Here is a 17,168-nt window from a genome sequence, read left to right as displayed (position 1 = left end):
GGGCACAGGAGCAGTTTGGGGAGGCACAGAGGCCTGGCTGTGGGGAGGAGCAGACAGCCTCACCCCAAGTGTTCCCTTCTCTTCCCCATTCCCGAAGGGCCAGGCGATTACAACCAAGGGGAAGGGCTCTTGTGAAAGAGCCGTGCGGGGAAGGCGAGCAGAGGGTGCTTGAAGGGCAGGGTGACCTGTGAGGTGGCAAATGGGACTTAGGAGACCTATGATCTAGTGCCAGCAACTCTGCCTCTTACACATCTAAGGGACGAAAATGGCTGTAAATCGGAAACAATCAAGTAAACACCTTAGAGGAAGCAGAAGGAATGGACTAGACACAACAAACATTTCAAATAAGCATAATGAACATCTTCAAAGAGACACTGTTAGGAACAAGTACAGATTCAGCGGTTATTTAGAAAAACTAACTGGGAATACAGGGTTGAATAGGAAAATGCATACAAAGAAGGAATTAGTGAACTGAGGACCAGATTGAGAACTCCACCAGAAGACACCAAGGGGAGACAATGAGGGTACACATTTTTAAAAAAGAAATATATGTATGTATAATATATATATATATATATGGAGAGAGATAGAGAGAGAGAGAGAGAGAGAGAGAGAGAGAGAGAAACAGCATCATCCTATCTAATAAGGAGGGGAATATGCTAATTGACCATCACACCCTCACAAAGATGGTGGCGCCCACAGCCAATAAGGAGGGAATATGCTAATCGACTGCCACACTCTCAAAGATGGCAGCTCCCACAGCCACAAGATGGTAGTGCCCAGTCCCCTCAGCCCCACCCGGGCGGCAGGCGCATGACATGGCTGGACCCATCCCCAGGTGGGTCCAGCCACTCTGTGTGCCTGCCTCCACAGAGTCTCCCAGTCCCCTCAGCCCCCCAGCCGCCCAGGGCCGGCCCCAGGCACAGGCAAGCCTCGGATGTCGGCTGCCCAGCCGTCCAGGGCTGGCCCGAGGTACAGGAATGGTAGCTTCCCAGCTGCCCAGGGCCGCCCGAGGCTTGTGCTGTTGGCAGTGGCAGCAGCAGAGGTGTGATGGGGAGCATTGCCTTCCCCTGATCGCCAGATCGCCTCCCACCCCTGAGGGCTCCCAGATTGTGAAAGGGGGCAGGCCGGGCTGAGAGACCCCCCTCCAGTGCATGAATTTTCATGTATCAGGCCTCTAGTAGGTTATAATGCTGAATCATTGAATTATGCAATGTAGTGACTTTGAAATTTGGCATCTCAAATGTAGAGTAAAAGTAGAAAGGTTACTAAAACTAGAAAAAAAAATGTTACAAGAAATGAAAACCAGAAACCAATGTCCCTTAAAATGCAAATGTTAGATATAAATAGATGCAAATATTTTTAACAAAATTTTAGCAAATTGACTCAAACCATATATAAAGAGGATAACATGTGATGTCCTAATGGGATTTCTCCCAGGATTGTTTAAAATTCAAAATTTAATCAGTGCAATTCACCATATTTACAGCCTAAAATAAAAAACTATATTAAGATCCCAATAGATGCCCTGGCAGGGTAGCTCAGTCATCCTGATATGCCAAGGTTGCAGGTTTGATCCTCAGTCAGGGCACATACAAGAATCAACCAATGGCCCTAGCCGGTTTGGCTCAGTGGATAGAGCGTCGGCCTGTGGACTGAAAGATCCTGGGTTCGATTCCAGTCAAGGGCACATGCCTGGGTTGCAGGTTCAATCCCCAGTGGGGGCCGTGCGGGAGGCAGCCAATCAGTGATTCTTTCTCATCATTGATGTTTCTATCTCTCCCTCTCCATTCCTCTCTGAAATAAATAAAATATATTAAAAAAAAAAAAAAGAATCAACCAATGAATGCATAAGTAAGTGGAACAACAAATTGATATTTTTCTCTCTCTCAAATCAATCAATCACTAAGAAATGAAACAATATCAATAGATGCATAACTTTTATGCATTTTTATGAATGTGTGATATTTCATAATAAAAAGGTAGGAGGAAAACAAGGAAAAATATATACTAGTCAAATATCAACCCAAACAACACCACAGTAGCAATTTAATATTAAAGTGGACATTAATACAACAAACTTCATAAGAGACAATAAGACAGCACAAGGAAAGATAATCAAGAAAATATAATTGTGAGTATATCTTCCTTATAACATAGCCTCAAAAGATATGAAGCAATTACTGATAAAACCACAGAAATAGGTAAGTCAACAATTGGAATAGAGATTTCTATCATATAGGCTTTGAATAAATAGAGCAACTAGAAATCAGACAAAATAGTGAGTGAAAATAGAGATTTCAATAACACAATCAACAAGCTAGCTAGTAGTCAATAAATACTTGTAGAATTTTACACCTGATAAACCAAGGCTACACCATGAGATGCCTGGAACAGTTACAAAGCTTAATCATGTTCACGGCCACAGGGAAGCCTTGATCGATTCCCAAGAATTAGCATCATTTTGGCAGCTATTCTCAGAGCGCAATGCAATAAAATGAGAAAGTAATTTCAAATTGATTCAAATATAACTCCAGATGTGTGTACAGACATTTAAAAAAATCCTATTAACATTTGAAAATAAAATCAGAAAGGGGAACATGAAAGACATAGAAATGAATGACAGTGGAAACACCATGTGTCAACCTTGGTGGAGTATAGTTAAAACAGTACTGTTGGAGAATTTATAACTTTAAATAACACTTACCAGAAAATATGTAAGATACTGTTAAACTCAAGAGGCTAGAAAAAGAACAAAAGTAAACCCAAAGAACAAAAGGAGAAGAAATAAAAAGGTTAAGAACAAAGAATACAAAAAACAAAATGAAGCAAATCGAAAGTTCATTTTCGTCAGGATTGTGGTAACTCTCGGGGTCTTGGGGGGAAAATGGTAACTGGAAGAGGGCAGGAGAGGACTCTGGATGCTGGTTATGTTGTTTCTTTAATGGCATGAAGGGTCCAGGAGAGGCCGAGCTGTACACTCAGGATGTGCGCGCTTGTCTGAATGTATAATATGCTCCAGTAAGAAATACAATAGCTGGTTCTTTGAAAAAAAAAAAAAAGAATAATCTAGAAACATCTGACAAGAATAAAAAAGATGTAAATAAACATGATTGGTAATGAAAAAGAGAAAACAACCACAGAGGTACATATAACAAAAAGGAATATTATGTTCAAGTTCTTTGTCTACAATAACCAGGAGAGAGAGTGAAATGTCCCTATTGCCCCTGTGTTCCACAACAAAAAGTCACAGGCGTAGATTGTTTTCTGAGAGGTCTAGCAACCTTTTTAAGTACCCATGACTCCCCCAGTCATCGATAAGTGGTTTCAGAAAAAGGGGAAAGATCAAATGTCATCTTCTCTATGGGTCTTCCCTGTCCACCCTAAATAAAACGGAATTCCACTCACTTTCCTCTTCCTTTTTAATTTTTCTCTTTACCATTTACCACCATTCATCATACTGTTGTTTTAATTGATTGTTTATTATCTGTCTTCTCTCAATAGAATATACATTCCATGATGATAGGAGTTTTGTATCCCAGCCCCTAGAACAATGTTTGGCACATAGTGGTTCTCCATTAATATATTTGGAATATTTATCCAATGAATTAAATATTCTCAACTAATTCGATAAAACTAATACAATCTTTAATTGCAAAACTGGATAAGAATGAAATGTAGAAAAGGAAAGCATGGATTCATTTTACCTTTGCTCATGAGAGCAAAAATCCTAAATAAAATATTAACTAGCTGAAACCAATAATGTAGGAATGCAAGAATGATTTAAGATGAAAAAGTTTAAGAGTGTAATTCTCAGCACTAATAGTCTAAGGGTGAAAATGACATGAGTTTAAGAAAAAAACCTTGGTAATTTAACGTATACATTTTCTTTAAAATAAAAAATAGAAGGAAACTGCATAACTTGATAAAGACGGTCTCCCAAAAACCTTCACATGCTTTAGAAAAACTTTATATGTATTCCCATTTAGTTCTGGAACAAGGCAAAGATACCTAGTATGACTTTTTTCTATTAAACAGAATACTAAAAAATGTAATAAGTACTTGCCAATGTAACAAGAGAGAAAAATAAATGGTACAAAAATTGAAAAAGAAGAGGCAAAACCATCTTTATTCACAGAGAATACATTTATCTACATAGAAAACCCATTTGAGCCCCCAAATTAATAGAAATAATATTTCTGAAAGATTGCTGGATACAACATAAACTTCAAAAAACACCTCTACAGCAATTATATCTAACTAGAACATATAATAGAAAAGTTATCTTTTCTAATAGCTATACACACTGTAAAGTAATCAGGAAATAACCTAACACATACACAAAACCATTACAAAGAACAATTTAAACCTTTATAGTAGAATATTAAAAGCAAAATTTAAAAAGTTATTATGTTCATAGATAAGACAATTTAGCAATTGTGAAGTATAGGGATGATTCTCAAATTAATCTCTCTAATGCGGACCTCTGCCATAAACTCCACGCTCAAATATCTAATTACCTACTTGAGAAGGCCCATTGGGTGTCTAAAGTCATCTTCAATTAAAAATGAACAAAATGAAGCAACTGAATTCCCCCAATCCCAAATTATTCTTCTTTCAATCTTCCCAAGTCAGTCAAAGGCAAGTCTACTTCTCAAATTGTTCAAGCCAAAAACTTTAGAGCCAAATTTAACTCCTTTCTGTCATTCTCCACATCCAATCAATCACTAAATCCTTTTGACTCTACTTTCCAGAATTTCCACACTTACCAGCTCTGTTAGCACAGACTGCCCTGGTCTAAGCTTCCAGCACTCTATTCTGAAGTGCTGCATAGATTTCCTGGTTGATGAGAATAAAATAGTAATAGCTGCTGTTTTAAGCCATTCCTTTTGGCTACTCTCTTCAGGAGCAAGATTTAGTTCCTGGAAGTGGGTGTGGTTGTAACAAAGCCTAAAACAGGTGGCATTGGCGTTGGGACTGAATGGTGGGCAGAAGTGCATTGAGGAGACTGTGGGGCTGAAAGGGCATCAAAGAGGCTTTAAAGGGAAATGAGCAGAAGTTATTGGAAGCTGGAGGAAAGGGAACCCTTGTACAGTGGAGGAAACTTTGGCAACACTGCTGTCTGTGGGAATGTGGAAAAGAGGAAATATCCTGAGTGAATGAACTCCATGATCTAGGTCAAGAGGTTTCAAGGCAGGTTAATGAAATGTCACTTGGCTTCTTCTCTTTGCCTCTGGAAAAATAGCGTCTGGGCCAAGAATATGACTTTAACAACCCTTTGTTAAGATCTCAGAAAGATTTGAGGGTTTCAGAAGAAACCCAGAATAGAAGAGTTTATCTTGAAGAGATTTGTGGTTGTAGTTTTTGTCCAATAGAGTAAACCTCAAGAGATTCATAGAAACCCCACAAAATTTTAAGAGAATTGTTCTGACGAAAGTGCCTCCAGTTTAAATGAAAAGGGACAAATGAAGTACAACATGAAAAGAGACGTTTGAACTCAGCCTCTTTTTATGAGCAGGAAACAAGCTGGGAAGAATGCTTAGTTGCAATTGAATTTACTTATGGAAAAGAACGTAAAGATTCAGAGGCAAAAACCAAGAGCCCAGAGGGTGGGGCCGAGAGCCGTGGTGGACAAGTTACAAGCTATAGGATTGATCCCTGAACAAGGAACAAACAACTCATGCCTGTCTAGATTTCAGAATTACTATGGACCAGTGACCGCCCGCCCCCACCCCAGTGTGTTCCCTTTTCCAACTTTTTGAACAGGAGCATCTATAGTGGTTTTTCTATGCCTGTCCCATCATTGTACAGTGATTGTATAGTGTGTGCCTGTAGATAACTTATACCTTTAGTTCATAGATCTTAGATCCAGAGGAATGGCGCTCAAGGGACTATACCCAAAGAATAACATCTGAGGTGCCTCATCTGCACCTAAACTTGACTTGGATGATGAAATGCTGAACTTCAAGCTGATGTCATAAATTTGGAAGTCTTTGCGGGGGAGGCGGGGAGTGATGAATGTATCTTGCATATAGGAAGATTGTAAATTGTTGCCAGAGAGGTATGTGGCAGATTTTATTTTGCAAGATGACCAAAACAATTATCTCCCATCTCAAGTGCTCTTCCTACAGTGTGATCCTAACATCCTTCCCATTATGAGGTGGGCTCCACATTCCTTCTGCTTAAATCTAGGTGGGTTTGTGACTAAGGCAGAAGCGACACCATGTGACTTCCAAGCCTAGGTTATAGAAGGCAAAACAGCTTCTGTCTGGTCCTCTTGGATGCTTGCTCTTAGAACCTCTAGAATCATGGGAGGTACAATCACTGTTTTGTATCAAGCCACTGAATTTTGGGGTCAACAATGAGTGGCTGATACAACTGGAATGACAAACAAATATATATAAAGACTAGAGGCCCGATGCATGAAGATTCATGCAAGAATGGGCCTTCCTTCCCTTGGCTGTCAGCACCGCCTTTCCGCCTTCCCACGCTGCCCAGAGGCCCAGAGCGGCTGGGGTGGTGCAGAATGCCTACGTCGTCGCCATGGTGATGACGCAAACATTCTGCCCTGCCCCCGGCCGCTTGGTGCCTGTGTATGCAAATTAACCCACCATCTTTGTTGGGTTAATTTGCATACTCACTCCTGATTGACTGGTGGGCGTCATGAAGGTATGGTCAATTTGCATCTTACTCTTTTATTAGTGTAGATAATTCACTCAATACATTGAGCACTTACACTGTGCCAGGTACTCTTCTAGGTACTGTGGCTACAGAACAGACTAAAATCTCTGCTCTCATGGGACATACATTCTAGTGGGGGAAATAGACTATGAACATATATGACACGTTAGATAATGATAAACACTAAGGAGAAAATAAAGAAAAGGAAGAGAAATGAACAACAAAGGTGGTGAATGAGTTGCAATTTTAAGTAGAGTGGACAAGAAAGGACTCAGGGAGGTGAGTAAGGGAGTGATCCATGTGGATATCTGTGGGAAGAGAATTCTTTGTAGAGGGAGTAACAAGTTGAAGGGCCCTTGCAGGGATGGAGAGCAAGCCTAAGGAGGGTCAAGAGGCCAGGATGGCTTGGTGGTTGGAGTATGGGGAAGATGAAGGATATGAGGTCAGATCAATGATGAGGTGGGAGTATATTGCCTTCTAGGCGATTGTGAGGGCTTCTTTTATTCTGAGAGGATTAGGAAGCCATTGACTCCAAAGTTTTTGACCTGTGTGACTCGGAAGGATGGAGTTGCTATTCATTGTGATGGGGAGGCTAAGAGGAGCAGGCTTGGGGTAAAGTTTAAGGAACTGGCTTGGATATGTTCATTCTGAGGGTCTGCTGTCATTCAGAAGAGAGAGGGCTGGGCTAGAGCCATAAATTTAGGGGTCATCAATGAGTGGCTGGTAATGAAGCTGTGAGATTCAATTCTCTAACCATTTAAAAAGAGGATTGGGTCTGGAGCTTGACCCCAAGGTCAAAGCTCCTTCCAGAATGCTATGTTGCTTCTCCACACCTCCTCGGGCATTCTGAACTTGGATCATTCTGGAGCACTGCCATCCAGCAGGAGTGATCAGCTTCTGAAGCTCAGATGGCCTGGTTCATGTGCCACTACACTACCTCCCTCATAAGCTGCTGAAGATCAAATAAATTAATACATAAGAGTGGTTCACACATAGAATATGCTCAAGAAACGCACACTTATCAACCAAAGGTGCCTTCCTTTAGCCCAATACTAGCTGATACCAACGTCAAGCTCATAACCCACTACGGATGTTTCCTTCCATCACTTACCTAGTCAGTGGGGCTTACTTTTCTCATCTTAGCACCCTCCAAAAAACAGTGTGAAATTCATTATTTTATGAACCAAACGCAAAAGTTACAAAATGTGAACAAAATAATGTGCTTAGCTATCTTTTCAAAAGATATTTTACCAACCCACACAAGAGTGAGTCATAAAACGCGTGAAAAGTTAGTTTGATCATCTTTCTCTCAGGACCATTTCTCTTCTCCTCTGCTCCTCAGAGCCCCCTTCCTATGGGACCATCTTCCTTGTAGTCAAAATCTACTTTAAAAGTATTTGTAATTTATGTTAATATCCATAATTAACAGATTGAAGGCAACCACAAGTTGCTATAAAACAGCAACCCTGAGACTCTAAAAATAAAAATACCAAGCATCTTCCCCTTAGATAGTACCCGGCGGAATATTCAAAGCCATGCGTGCATAAGGAGAATAAAACAGCATCCTATTACACTCATGGACCAGTGGGGCATGCAAATGACACAACAGAATCGATGCCTCTGAAGATTTACGATCTGGATGGAGAGGAGACAACACATATTCCTGAGATGGATTAAAGAAACATTAGGCATAGAAGCCAGCAAACACCGTCATTTTATAGGCATATATTGTTTCATAAAAGGTAAACAGGATTATCTGCGTGGGGGATTACAGATGTTTTTAGTTTTCATTTATGTTCTCTGAAATTTTTGCTATAAGGAATACATTATATTTTTTGGGGGGGAAATGTGATTTAGTCCAAACATGCTGAAGAGACGGGGACATGGTGACTAAGGGCATGGGCTCTGAGTCTGGTCACCTGCTCTTCCACTAACTAACTGGCCAGGTAACCTTGGACAAGTTACCTAACCTCTCCATGACCACATCTGATCTGTTTAAAAAAACCCCAAAGATAATAGTACCGTCTTTTTGAGGATGAAATCATCAATACAAAGGCCTTTGGATAATGCCTGGCACATAGTCTATACTATATAAGTGCTCCCTATATTATCACATGAGCTGGGAGATACGGCTTTATAAACTGCAGTGCCTGAGAAAATGCTTAGGAAATGGGTTGAACTTGAGTAAGAGCTTTAAAGGTCAGGGGAGAGATATTTTAGATAAGGGAGCAACTTGAGAACAGCAGAGACAAGATGTTAAAGCTCAACCCCCTCAGACGAGCAGACAGTAGAATGAGAACCAAATGGAGCATCAACTCACACAAATCCCAGTGTTTTCTTTCAAACACGGCCACTCCTAACGGGCTCCAGGGAAGATAATGCACCACAGGCACACTCGTCTAGCTCTTGTTTATCCACCCCTTTCTTTTCCACAAAAAGAAGAGACTCATAGAAGATGCCTTCTAACTGTGTATCACCATTTATTGTAGTTTGCATTAGGAAATGAACAGAGGACATTGTCTGTGGAGGGGGGGAAAAAGGAAAAGAAAAAGAAAGTTTTTGTAGACTTAATTTCTTCAAAACACTTTATGGTTTCAAATCCTTTTCTACCCCAAAGGAAATTCGAGAATTCAAGTATGTTAAGTAGGGAGCAGTAATACAAAAAGTCTTCTGTTTTTGTGCGTGTGTGTGGGTGTTTGCCTGTGTGTGTTTTTACAAGCAGACATCTCTCCACATTTCTTGCACCCCTTTTTTGCTTTGGTAAGGCCAAGCCCCAAAGGACACATCATGTCGATGACCCCTGCCTTGAACTCACAGACCCAAGAGTTGAGGAATTTATGTACCCTTCTCATAGGATAACTGTAAAGGTTTCGAACTGTCACGAAGCATTAAAAACACCAACCTCCCTCCCCGAAGCCCTAAGTCATTTAATCCTGATAGGCTTAAGCATTCCCTTTGCTGCAGCTGCTCCTTAGGTTCCTAGAGAGGGTTTATGACAAGGATCAGAGCAACAGGATTCTCTTCATTTTGCTTAGAATTAAAAAAAAAAAAAAATGTAAGGGCCATTTCAAAATAAAAATAAAAACTGAAATTCAAATTCTGAAAATATCTTGCCTTTTTTATTAATCATGTCATCTAACACCAATTAAAAAAACAAATATGTGAATATGATATAAAAATACGATCCCAGGATTAACACTTTGTTGCAGGCACAGTTATCTCACAGAATATATGTTTGGAGAGCCAGGGAAAGGAATTTATTTTTGTTTTTGTTTCTCTTTAAAAAATCCACAGCAGTGCAAGTTGGGGCAGGAGAGGAAGGGAAGGGGAAAGATTCTTTAGCAGCAAAATGTCCAAGGTTCTCTAATCACAATCAAATCAATGGATACTGAATTTAGGAAAAAAAAAAAAAAAAAAGATGGAGGGGATGCTGCCCAAACCCATTCATTATCAATCACTGAAAAACTTCCGCTGCAAAAGCCCCAAATTGTGACATACGAAGGACATGCTTCGTTACACCAGCCATCAATCAGTGTGTCCCTCGAGCTTTTGACCAGGTTTGTCACTTAAATATATGTACAGGAATTGGGCTCCTTCTCGTCATGTCCTTGCAGATGGCCACCGCTTGGTCGCGTTGGGTGGGCTCTCGGCGTCTTCGCCACGTCTGGCCTCCACATGTGAAGAGCATTTCACCACCGATGCTGCTTCTGCTTGCCTCGCTGGCTGTGGCTGCTGCGAGCAGAGGGTGGACAAGGGACGTTTAATGATCGCTGTTCTGCTTCTCTCTCATCCAGGCGTGAATCTGCTCTTTCAGTTCTGGCACTGAGAAAAGAAAAGGGAGGATTAATGCCTTGATGGAAGAGCTTTTCCAGAGAGATGATGCTCGTCGCTGGTATAAATGGAAAGAAAGGCCATTCATTCACTCAGTGCAATGAAGACGGAAGAAGGAAGAAGCAGGACATGAGAGGGACTAGACTTCTACAGTGAAAGAGAACAAGGAATGCTTCGTGTCTTCTCCACTAAGTGTCACAGACTAGGGGGTTTCTGGGTTTGGTAAGTCCCCCCTTTGATTAATCTCCAACGCTGTGGATTTTGGCCGCCACATTTGTTGCTGCCGTAGGCACCGCCCCCAGCCATGCACCCTGTACCTGGCTCCAGCATGCTCTCGGTCAGCGTCTGCCGGTTGAAGGGGTCCGTGGGGGAGTTGAGCAGGTGCCGCAGAATGATGGAGCGGTCCATGATGGTGCCGGAGGGCAGCCGCACGGGGTCAGTCATCAGGGTGTCCATCAGAGGGTCTGCAGAGACAGAGCAAAGCAACTTCTAACCTAACAGGACCTACACCCGGAAACAAAACGAAGGCCCTCCTGCCAGGGAAAAATAAAACACATGTCCATATGAATAGCAACCAAATGGGCCCCAAGTTTTGAGGAAAGTGACCTTTTATCAGCTACTGCTGGGCGGAAAGAGAGAGAAAAAGGTTGGGACAGACAGCTTTCGCTTGGACTTCTCCGGACTCTTTGGAAACGCCAATCCCCACTTGTACTAGAAAAGGCGAGGCAGGCCTTAGGATCTGCAGGGTTTACCTGGTTTGAAATCAGGCTAAGGGCCTTTTCTCGTCTTTTCATTTACAATATGAGCTAAAAGCAGGCAAATGCAAGTTCAGACAGAGTGCCTCAACGAGCAACCTCAGCACACCAGGAACAAGCTGGAAGCACAGAGCGTCCGTCCTCTTTCACGGTTGCTGTTTGTGAACGCAAATCAACGGGCCGGGCGTGAGAAAAGCGGGCCACTTGCCTCGGAACTCGTCCGGGGCGTCGCTGTAGTCGATCTCGGCCCGCGCGTTCTTGGCCACTATCTCCTCCACCTTCTCGGCCAGGAGTTTAAACTTCTCTATCGCGATGGTGGATTTGATCCCTGCCTTCCGCATCTTCGAAATAACTTCTTCAAACAACTCTTTGCTATAGGATCTCTGTGGATGAGGAAAGACAATGTAAGATGTAAATATAGTGTAAGGGGGGAAAAGCAAGCTGCAGAAAATACCCAAAGTATGATCTATTTGTGTGCGTTTTTTCTAAAAAAAAAGTCCTAAAACTATAATGTGTATATACAAATACTTGTACATGACTATCTATATATATAAAAAGCCAGTGACCAGAACACTGCAATGACCAGAATGACCGGTTGCTATGACGCCCACTGCGGCCAGTGACCCAGCCCGACCAGGGGGTGGGGTTGGCCAGCTAACCTCCCCCGGCCCCTCCCTGCAGCTGGCACCGCCCCTGATTGGCCTCTCCCACCCCAATAGGGGGCAGGGCGACCGGCCAACCTCCTGCAGCCCTTCCCCCTGGCTGGCCCTACCCACAATGGGCCCCCACCACCCCGATGGGCCTGCAGCCCCTCCACTCGGCCGGTCCCGCCCCTGATCGCTCCCCCAACCCCAATCAGGGGTGTGGCCGGCCAACCTCCTGTAGCCCCTCCTCCAGCCCAGCCCAGCCCAGCCCTGCCCCGCCCCCAATTGGCCTACGGACCCTTCCCCCAGTCAGTTCTGCCCCTGATCAGCCCCCCCCACTCCGATCAAGGGCAGGGCCAGCCGGCCCACTGCCCACAGCCCCTCCCCATGTCTGACCCCATCCCAGATCATCCCCACCACCCTAATTGGCCCACGGTGCCTCTTCCCAGCCAGCTCCACCCCCGATACCCGACACTAATCGGGGTGGGGCTGGCTGGCCAACTGCCCACAAACTCTCCCCACGGCTGACCCCACCCCCAATCGGTCCCCCCACCCAAACTGGGGGCAGGGCTGGGCCAGCTGGACCCCACCTGTGCACAAATTCGTGCACTGGGCCTCTAGTAATACATAAAGATGGGATAGTACACACCAAACTGTACAAGGTCATCACCTCTGGGGAGGGCTTCAGGATTAAGGCAAACGAGGTGAATTTGGAAATGTTTGAATTATTTTTACGGCAAGCCTGCATTTCTTTTTAAATTTAAATATTAAAGAGAAAAATCGAGTCTATTTTGGCCCTTGCAAGGCACTGTGCTCTAGCAGCATGAGAGGAGGTAGACATTTTAGCTCTTTTTCCTAAAGGTAAATGTGGTGAAAACAAAGTACTTACATACGTGAGTAATATCTCAATAAAGCTGTTATTTTAAAAAAGTACTTACATTTCCCCCATTTTAACCTTTGGATGAGGTTAGGGTGAGGAACCTTCTAGAATGCCTACCGATGTTTAAACTGAGATGTGAGATACTAATTGGATATAAGTGTGAACAGAAACGGGAAGACAGAAAAGAGCATGGAACTTTGGGGCATTTTAAGTGGAGAGCAGAGGGGTTGAGAACAGGGGCTCAGGGAGGCTCTGGATCCTGCTCTACCCCCACAAACTTCACACGAGCTACACCATCTCTCGGTGCCTCATTCAAAAGGAGGACTCCGACTAAACCTGCATCAGAGGATTTTGTGAGGATCAAAGCAGTGAGAACATGGAAAGTGGTTAAACCTGGTGTTCAGTTAATAAGAATTAGTTATTTTATGTTCAAATGGTGAAGAGGAGGGAGGAGATTACTGGGAAGTCCAGGGTACAGCTGGGTGGGGCTGGGCTACATCGGGAGCCGTGGAAACGAAAAACACCAGCTGGATGTGGTCCCAGGGACACAGGGAGAAGGGGAGGGAAGAATGTGAAAATAACCATCGAGGTTCGAAACCTGGAAGACCAAAGTGAAGGCAGCACTGAAGCCGAGGCTTTGGGACGACAACGTGGCTTCTCTGAGAAAATGGGGCTCTTTCTGGGAAGGTCACGGACGTGTGGAATGAAGCCCCGAGCTAGATCTGAGTCCAGACCGAAATTGCAGGTGGACCTGGGAGGCTGATCTTGCCTTTTACACCCGAAGGAAAACGGCCACTTCATCTCCATTTCAGCAAACAAGTCCCCTGGCCGCTATGCTCATGATTTCCACTTACGTACTAAAAATGTCTCTAACCATATTTTGAAAAGTATCACCTTCCTTGATTTCAAGTGGGGAATTCGGGAACAGATGGCTATGTAATCGCATGGATCTGCCAGGAAATCCAGAACAGCAAATTCAAGTCGCCAGGCAGCAGCCTGACCCCAGACGCCCTCTGTCACGGCGGCGACCCTGGCACTGACCTGGTCGTCGGCGATGGCTTTAGCGAACCGCGCACAATCCAGCTGCAAGTAAATATCTGTCAGTTGGTCCAACAGCTTCTTTGGTTCAAAGCCGTATTTCTCGGGGTTTTCAACTTTCAGGTCACGGCACTTGGGACCACAGAGTTGCTGAAGATTGAAGTTCAGCATTGCAGCCAATCGGGGTCCAAGTTCCTAGGAAATCACAGGATAATAGGACAATTAATGCTGTTGAGACAAGTAAGAAGGACCCAAAACTCCCATTTCAGTGGAGCAACAGGAATTGGCTAGATTCATCTTCAAAGAATCCCTGTGAAGTGCTGTGAATCATCAGCTGAAGAAAAACACTATATTCAAACATATTTTACTCTCCATTTCCAATCCCATCATTCTAATACTTAATAGAGTGTTGTACGTTGGTGGAATATTTATAAATACCAACAAAAGGCAACCTTTTCTATAAAATCATGCTTTTAATTATAAAAACAAGGATCATTCTAAATGCGTAAGAAACAGGTAAAAGAGGGAAAATTATTCGTAATTCCATCATCGTAACACAAGTCATAAGTTTTTGAATATGCTCTGTAGGCCATCATTTTATGCATTACTTTTGTATGCATTTCAAAAGTCCCTGGCAGTTCAGGCAGTACACACCATTCTTTACCTATCAGGTGCCAAGAGGAGAGAAACGCAAAGAAGTAGAAGATAAAATTTATGTCTGAACAGTTTTAAATTTAGCCAGTAAGACAGCGCCAACTTAAGTGAAACAGCTGGGCTACAGCAATCATGCAATAACCCCATGAGATGACACAGCACCTACTACTGTTGGGCACGCACTGCTGTTAGCAAACCTGAAACAGGGAAACCTGGCTGAGAGGGTGAGAGCTCCCCTTCGGGTGCAAGGCTTTCCTTAAATGCAACGACTGGATTTACACAAATTCAACTCAGTCAGGAACCTGCTTTTCAGGAACCGGCTTTTGCAGAGAGTAAGGTACGCCTGTACTTAATCAGGAATCTGTGGGATAAGGAGGGAGAAGAATAGGAGAGAGGTGGAAATCTGTTTTCCTCTGGAAGTGGGAGTTTTGTGTAGTGAAGGAAAAGCACACAGCAATGCAGGCGCAGGCACAGACCGGGCAGAAGGCCAGCCCAGGCGCGTGGACAGCCCAGGTCTATGTGCAGGCCCTGAAACACGTTCATTTCAATTGACATGAACAGACTAGGCTTAGCTTTCGATAATTTCCTTTGAAAAGTGAAGACTGTGGAACTAAATACGGCTTCAGGTTAATTTAGTCTTAAATCGTTTTTATGTTTCCTACCTTTTAACTATCAGTGGCACTGCCCTTGGGGGTCACTGAACATAAAACCAAACATGGCCACAGTAGGGACCGGCGAACTACCGGCCGTGGCCAAAGCAGAGACCATGTGGCCCACGTGCCTGAACTATTTGCTGTCGGGCATTTACAGGTAAAGTTTAAGCCTCTTTTTTGCCTTCCTCACTACCCTTTGTCCTGGCCACACTGTAAAGTTTCTAAACCGTGTGTGGGGGTGAAGGGGGGAAGGGGGAGGGGGCTCAGGTGCAGCAAAGCAGAGATCTTCGGTGATGTGGCTCAGCTTCAATTTCAGAAACAGGACGAGGTCTTTTGCATCATGTCAAGGCCAAACATTTTGACAACCTCTGATCTATCATAAACCTAATTATGACTCTCATTAACCTTTGGCTTCTTGACTGTCACAAAGCTACACCTAAGAGAATCAAAGATCTTATACATTATCAACTACTTCTACTTAATGGTCTCTAATTTCCAATTGATGTCACCTTACTGTTCCTCTAAATAAAACACAGGAATCAATAATGATAAAAATATGTCATAGCTTCAACATTAACCATCCAAAGTGCTGTCTAAGTGAATTCCTAAGTTAACTTGGAAGCGACCACTTGTGGACTTCAGTCTGTCAACAGCGCTGTGTGTATCAATGAGCCTAAGCGGGGAAAAATCAGCAACAGAATTTCCCTCGTCAGTGGCTGTGACACTGAGCCTTCCAGACCCCAGTTAGTTACAAGTGACAGAATCTGAACGTGAAATCCAACAGACACAACAAAACCCCCAAAGTCTCTACTCACCGGCCTGAGGAAGGGCTTCTGGACCTGCTTCGTGAGGATGTGGAACATGTCCACGGTTTCCGTCGCCAGGGCAAGGTAGGAGCGTGACACCCGCTCGTCCTGAGCCAGCTGGGACTGCCGGGCCTGCTGCTGGTCCTGGGAAAGGGAGCAGAGCCAAACAAACCTCAGGACCAGTCATCAGCTCACCGACACGCCACGCAGGACGGGAAAAAAGTCAGCTCATAAGTGGAAAAGCGCATCGCAAAGCCAACGTCCTTAGGGAATGACAAGACAGCCCACCCTAGAGAGCCCTCCAGGTCACTGAAGCTTTAGGACTTTGAGTAAGGTGACCGTGGCACATCATTTAACTTACACAGGACTCAGTTTCCTTTGTGATAAAAAAAATCACCATCGCCCTAACCGGTTTGGCTCAGTGGATAGAGCGTCAGCCTGCGGACTGAAGGGTCCCAGGTTCAATTCCAGTCAAGGCATGTACCTTGGTTGCGGGCACATCCCCAGTAGGGGGTGTGCAGGAGGCAGCTGATGGATGTTTTTCTCTCATCAATGTTTCTAACTCTCTCTCCCTCTCCCTTCCTCTCTGTAAAAAATCAATAAAATATATATATTTTTAAAAAGAAATCAACTTCTTCGCAGGATGAAATAAGTGAATCTTATGTCGTATCTGATACATGTTCATTTCCCTTAATAAAGACTGTTACTTAGCATTACTTTAAAAACATGTGATATGATCCTGAGACCTGTGGGTTCTGTACGTGCAGGAGGCAACCAACTGATATGTCTCTCTCACATCCATGTTTTTTTCTCTCTCCCTTCTTCCCCCTCTTCCACTTTCTCTAAAAATCAATATCCTCAGGTAGCCCTAGCTGGTTTGGCTCAGTAGATAGAGCGTCAGCCTGCGGATTGAAAGGTCCTGGGTTTGATTCCGGTCGAAGGCACATGCCCGGGTTGCGGCCTTGATCCTCAGTAGGGGGCCTGCAGGAGGCTGCCAACTGATTAATCTCTCTCATCATTGATATTTCTCTCTCTCTCTCCCTCTCCCTCTTTGAAATCAATAAAAAATTTTCTTAAACACACACACACACACACACACACACACACACACACACACACCTCAGGTGAAGATTAACAACAACAAAAAGATGGAGCCTAGAGGTTCTGCTGAGAGGGAGAGGAATGAAGGATGACACGGGGGTGCTGAGCCAGAGCAACTGCAGGGT

The 17,168-nt window shown here is 43.7% G+C and overlaps 1 protein-coding gene across 2 annotated transcripts in view; it reads right to left on the bottom strand.

Annotated features, from left to right (window-relative positions):
* Positions 1–9,139: 9,139 nt before the first annotated feature.
* Positions 9,140–17,168, bottom strand: part of UBE4B (ubiquitination factor E4B) — a 94,074-nt gene continuing 86,045 nt past the window's right edge. For both annotated transcript variants that reach the window (XM_028160996.2, XM_008151753.3), the window contains 5 exons: positions 15,952–16,086; positions 13,833–14,024; positions 11,476–11,650; positions 10,830–10,976; positions 9,140–10,503 (listed from right to left, as the gene is read on the bottom strand). In XM_028160996.2, the coding sequence (XP_028016797.2) occupies positions 10,442–10,503; positions 10,830–10,976; positions 11,476–11,650; positions 13,833–14,024; positions 15,952–16,086 (711 nt within the window). In that variant the 3' untranslated portion in view covers positions 9,140–10,441. The remainder of the gene's footprint in view (positions 10,504–10,829; positions 10,977–11,475; positions 11,651–13,832; positions 14,025–15,951; positions 16,087–17,168) is intronic.

The sequence above is a fragment of the Eptesicus fuscus genome, chromosome 9, assembly GCF_027574615.1.
Source record: "Eptesicus fuscus isolate TK198812 chromosome 9, DD_ASM_mEF_20220401, whole genome shotgun sequence".
In the NCBI taxonomy this organism is placed as follows: Eukaryota; Metazoa; Chordata; class Mammalia; order Chiroptera; family Vespertilionidae; genus Eptesicus; species Eptesicus fuscus.
Note: the sequence above shows the minus strand (reverse complement) of the source record. Positions and strands in the feature narration are given on the sequence as shown.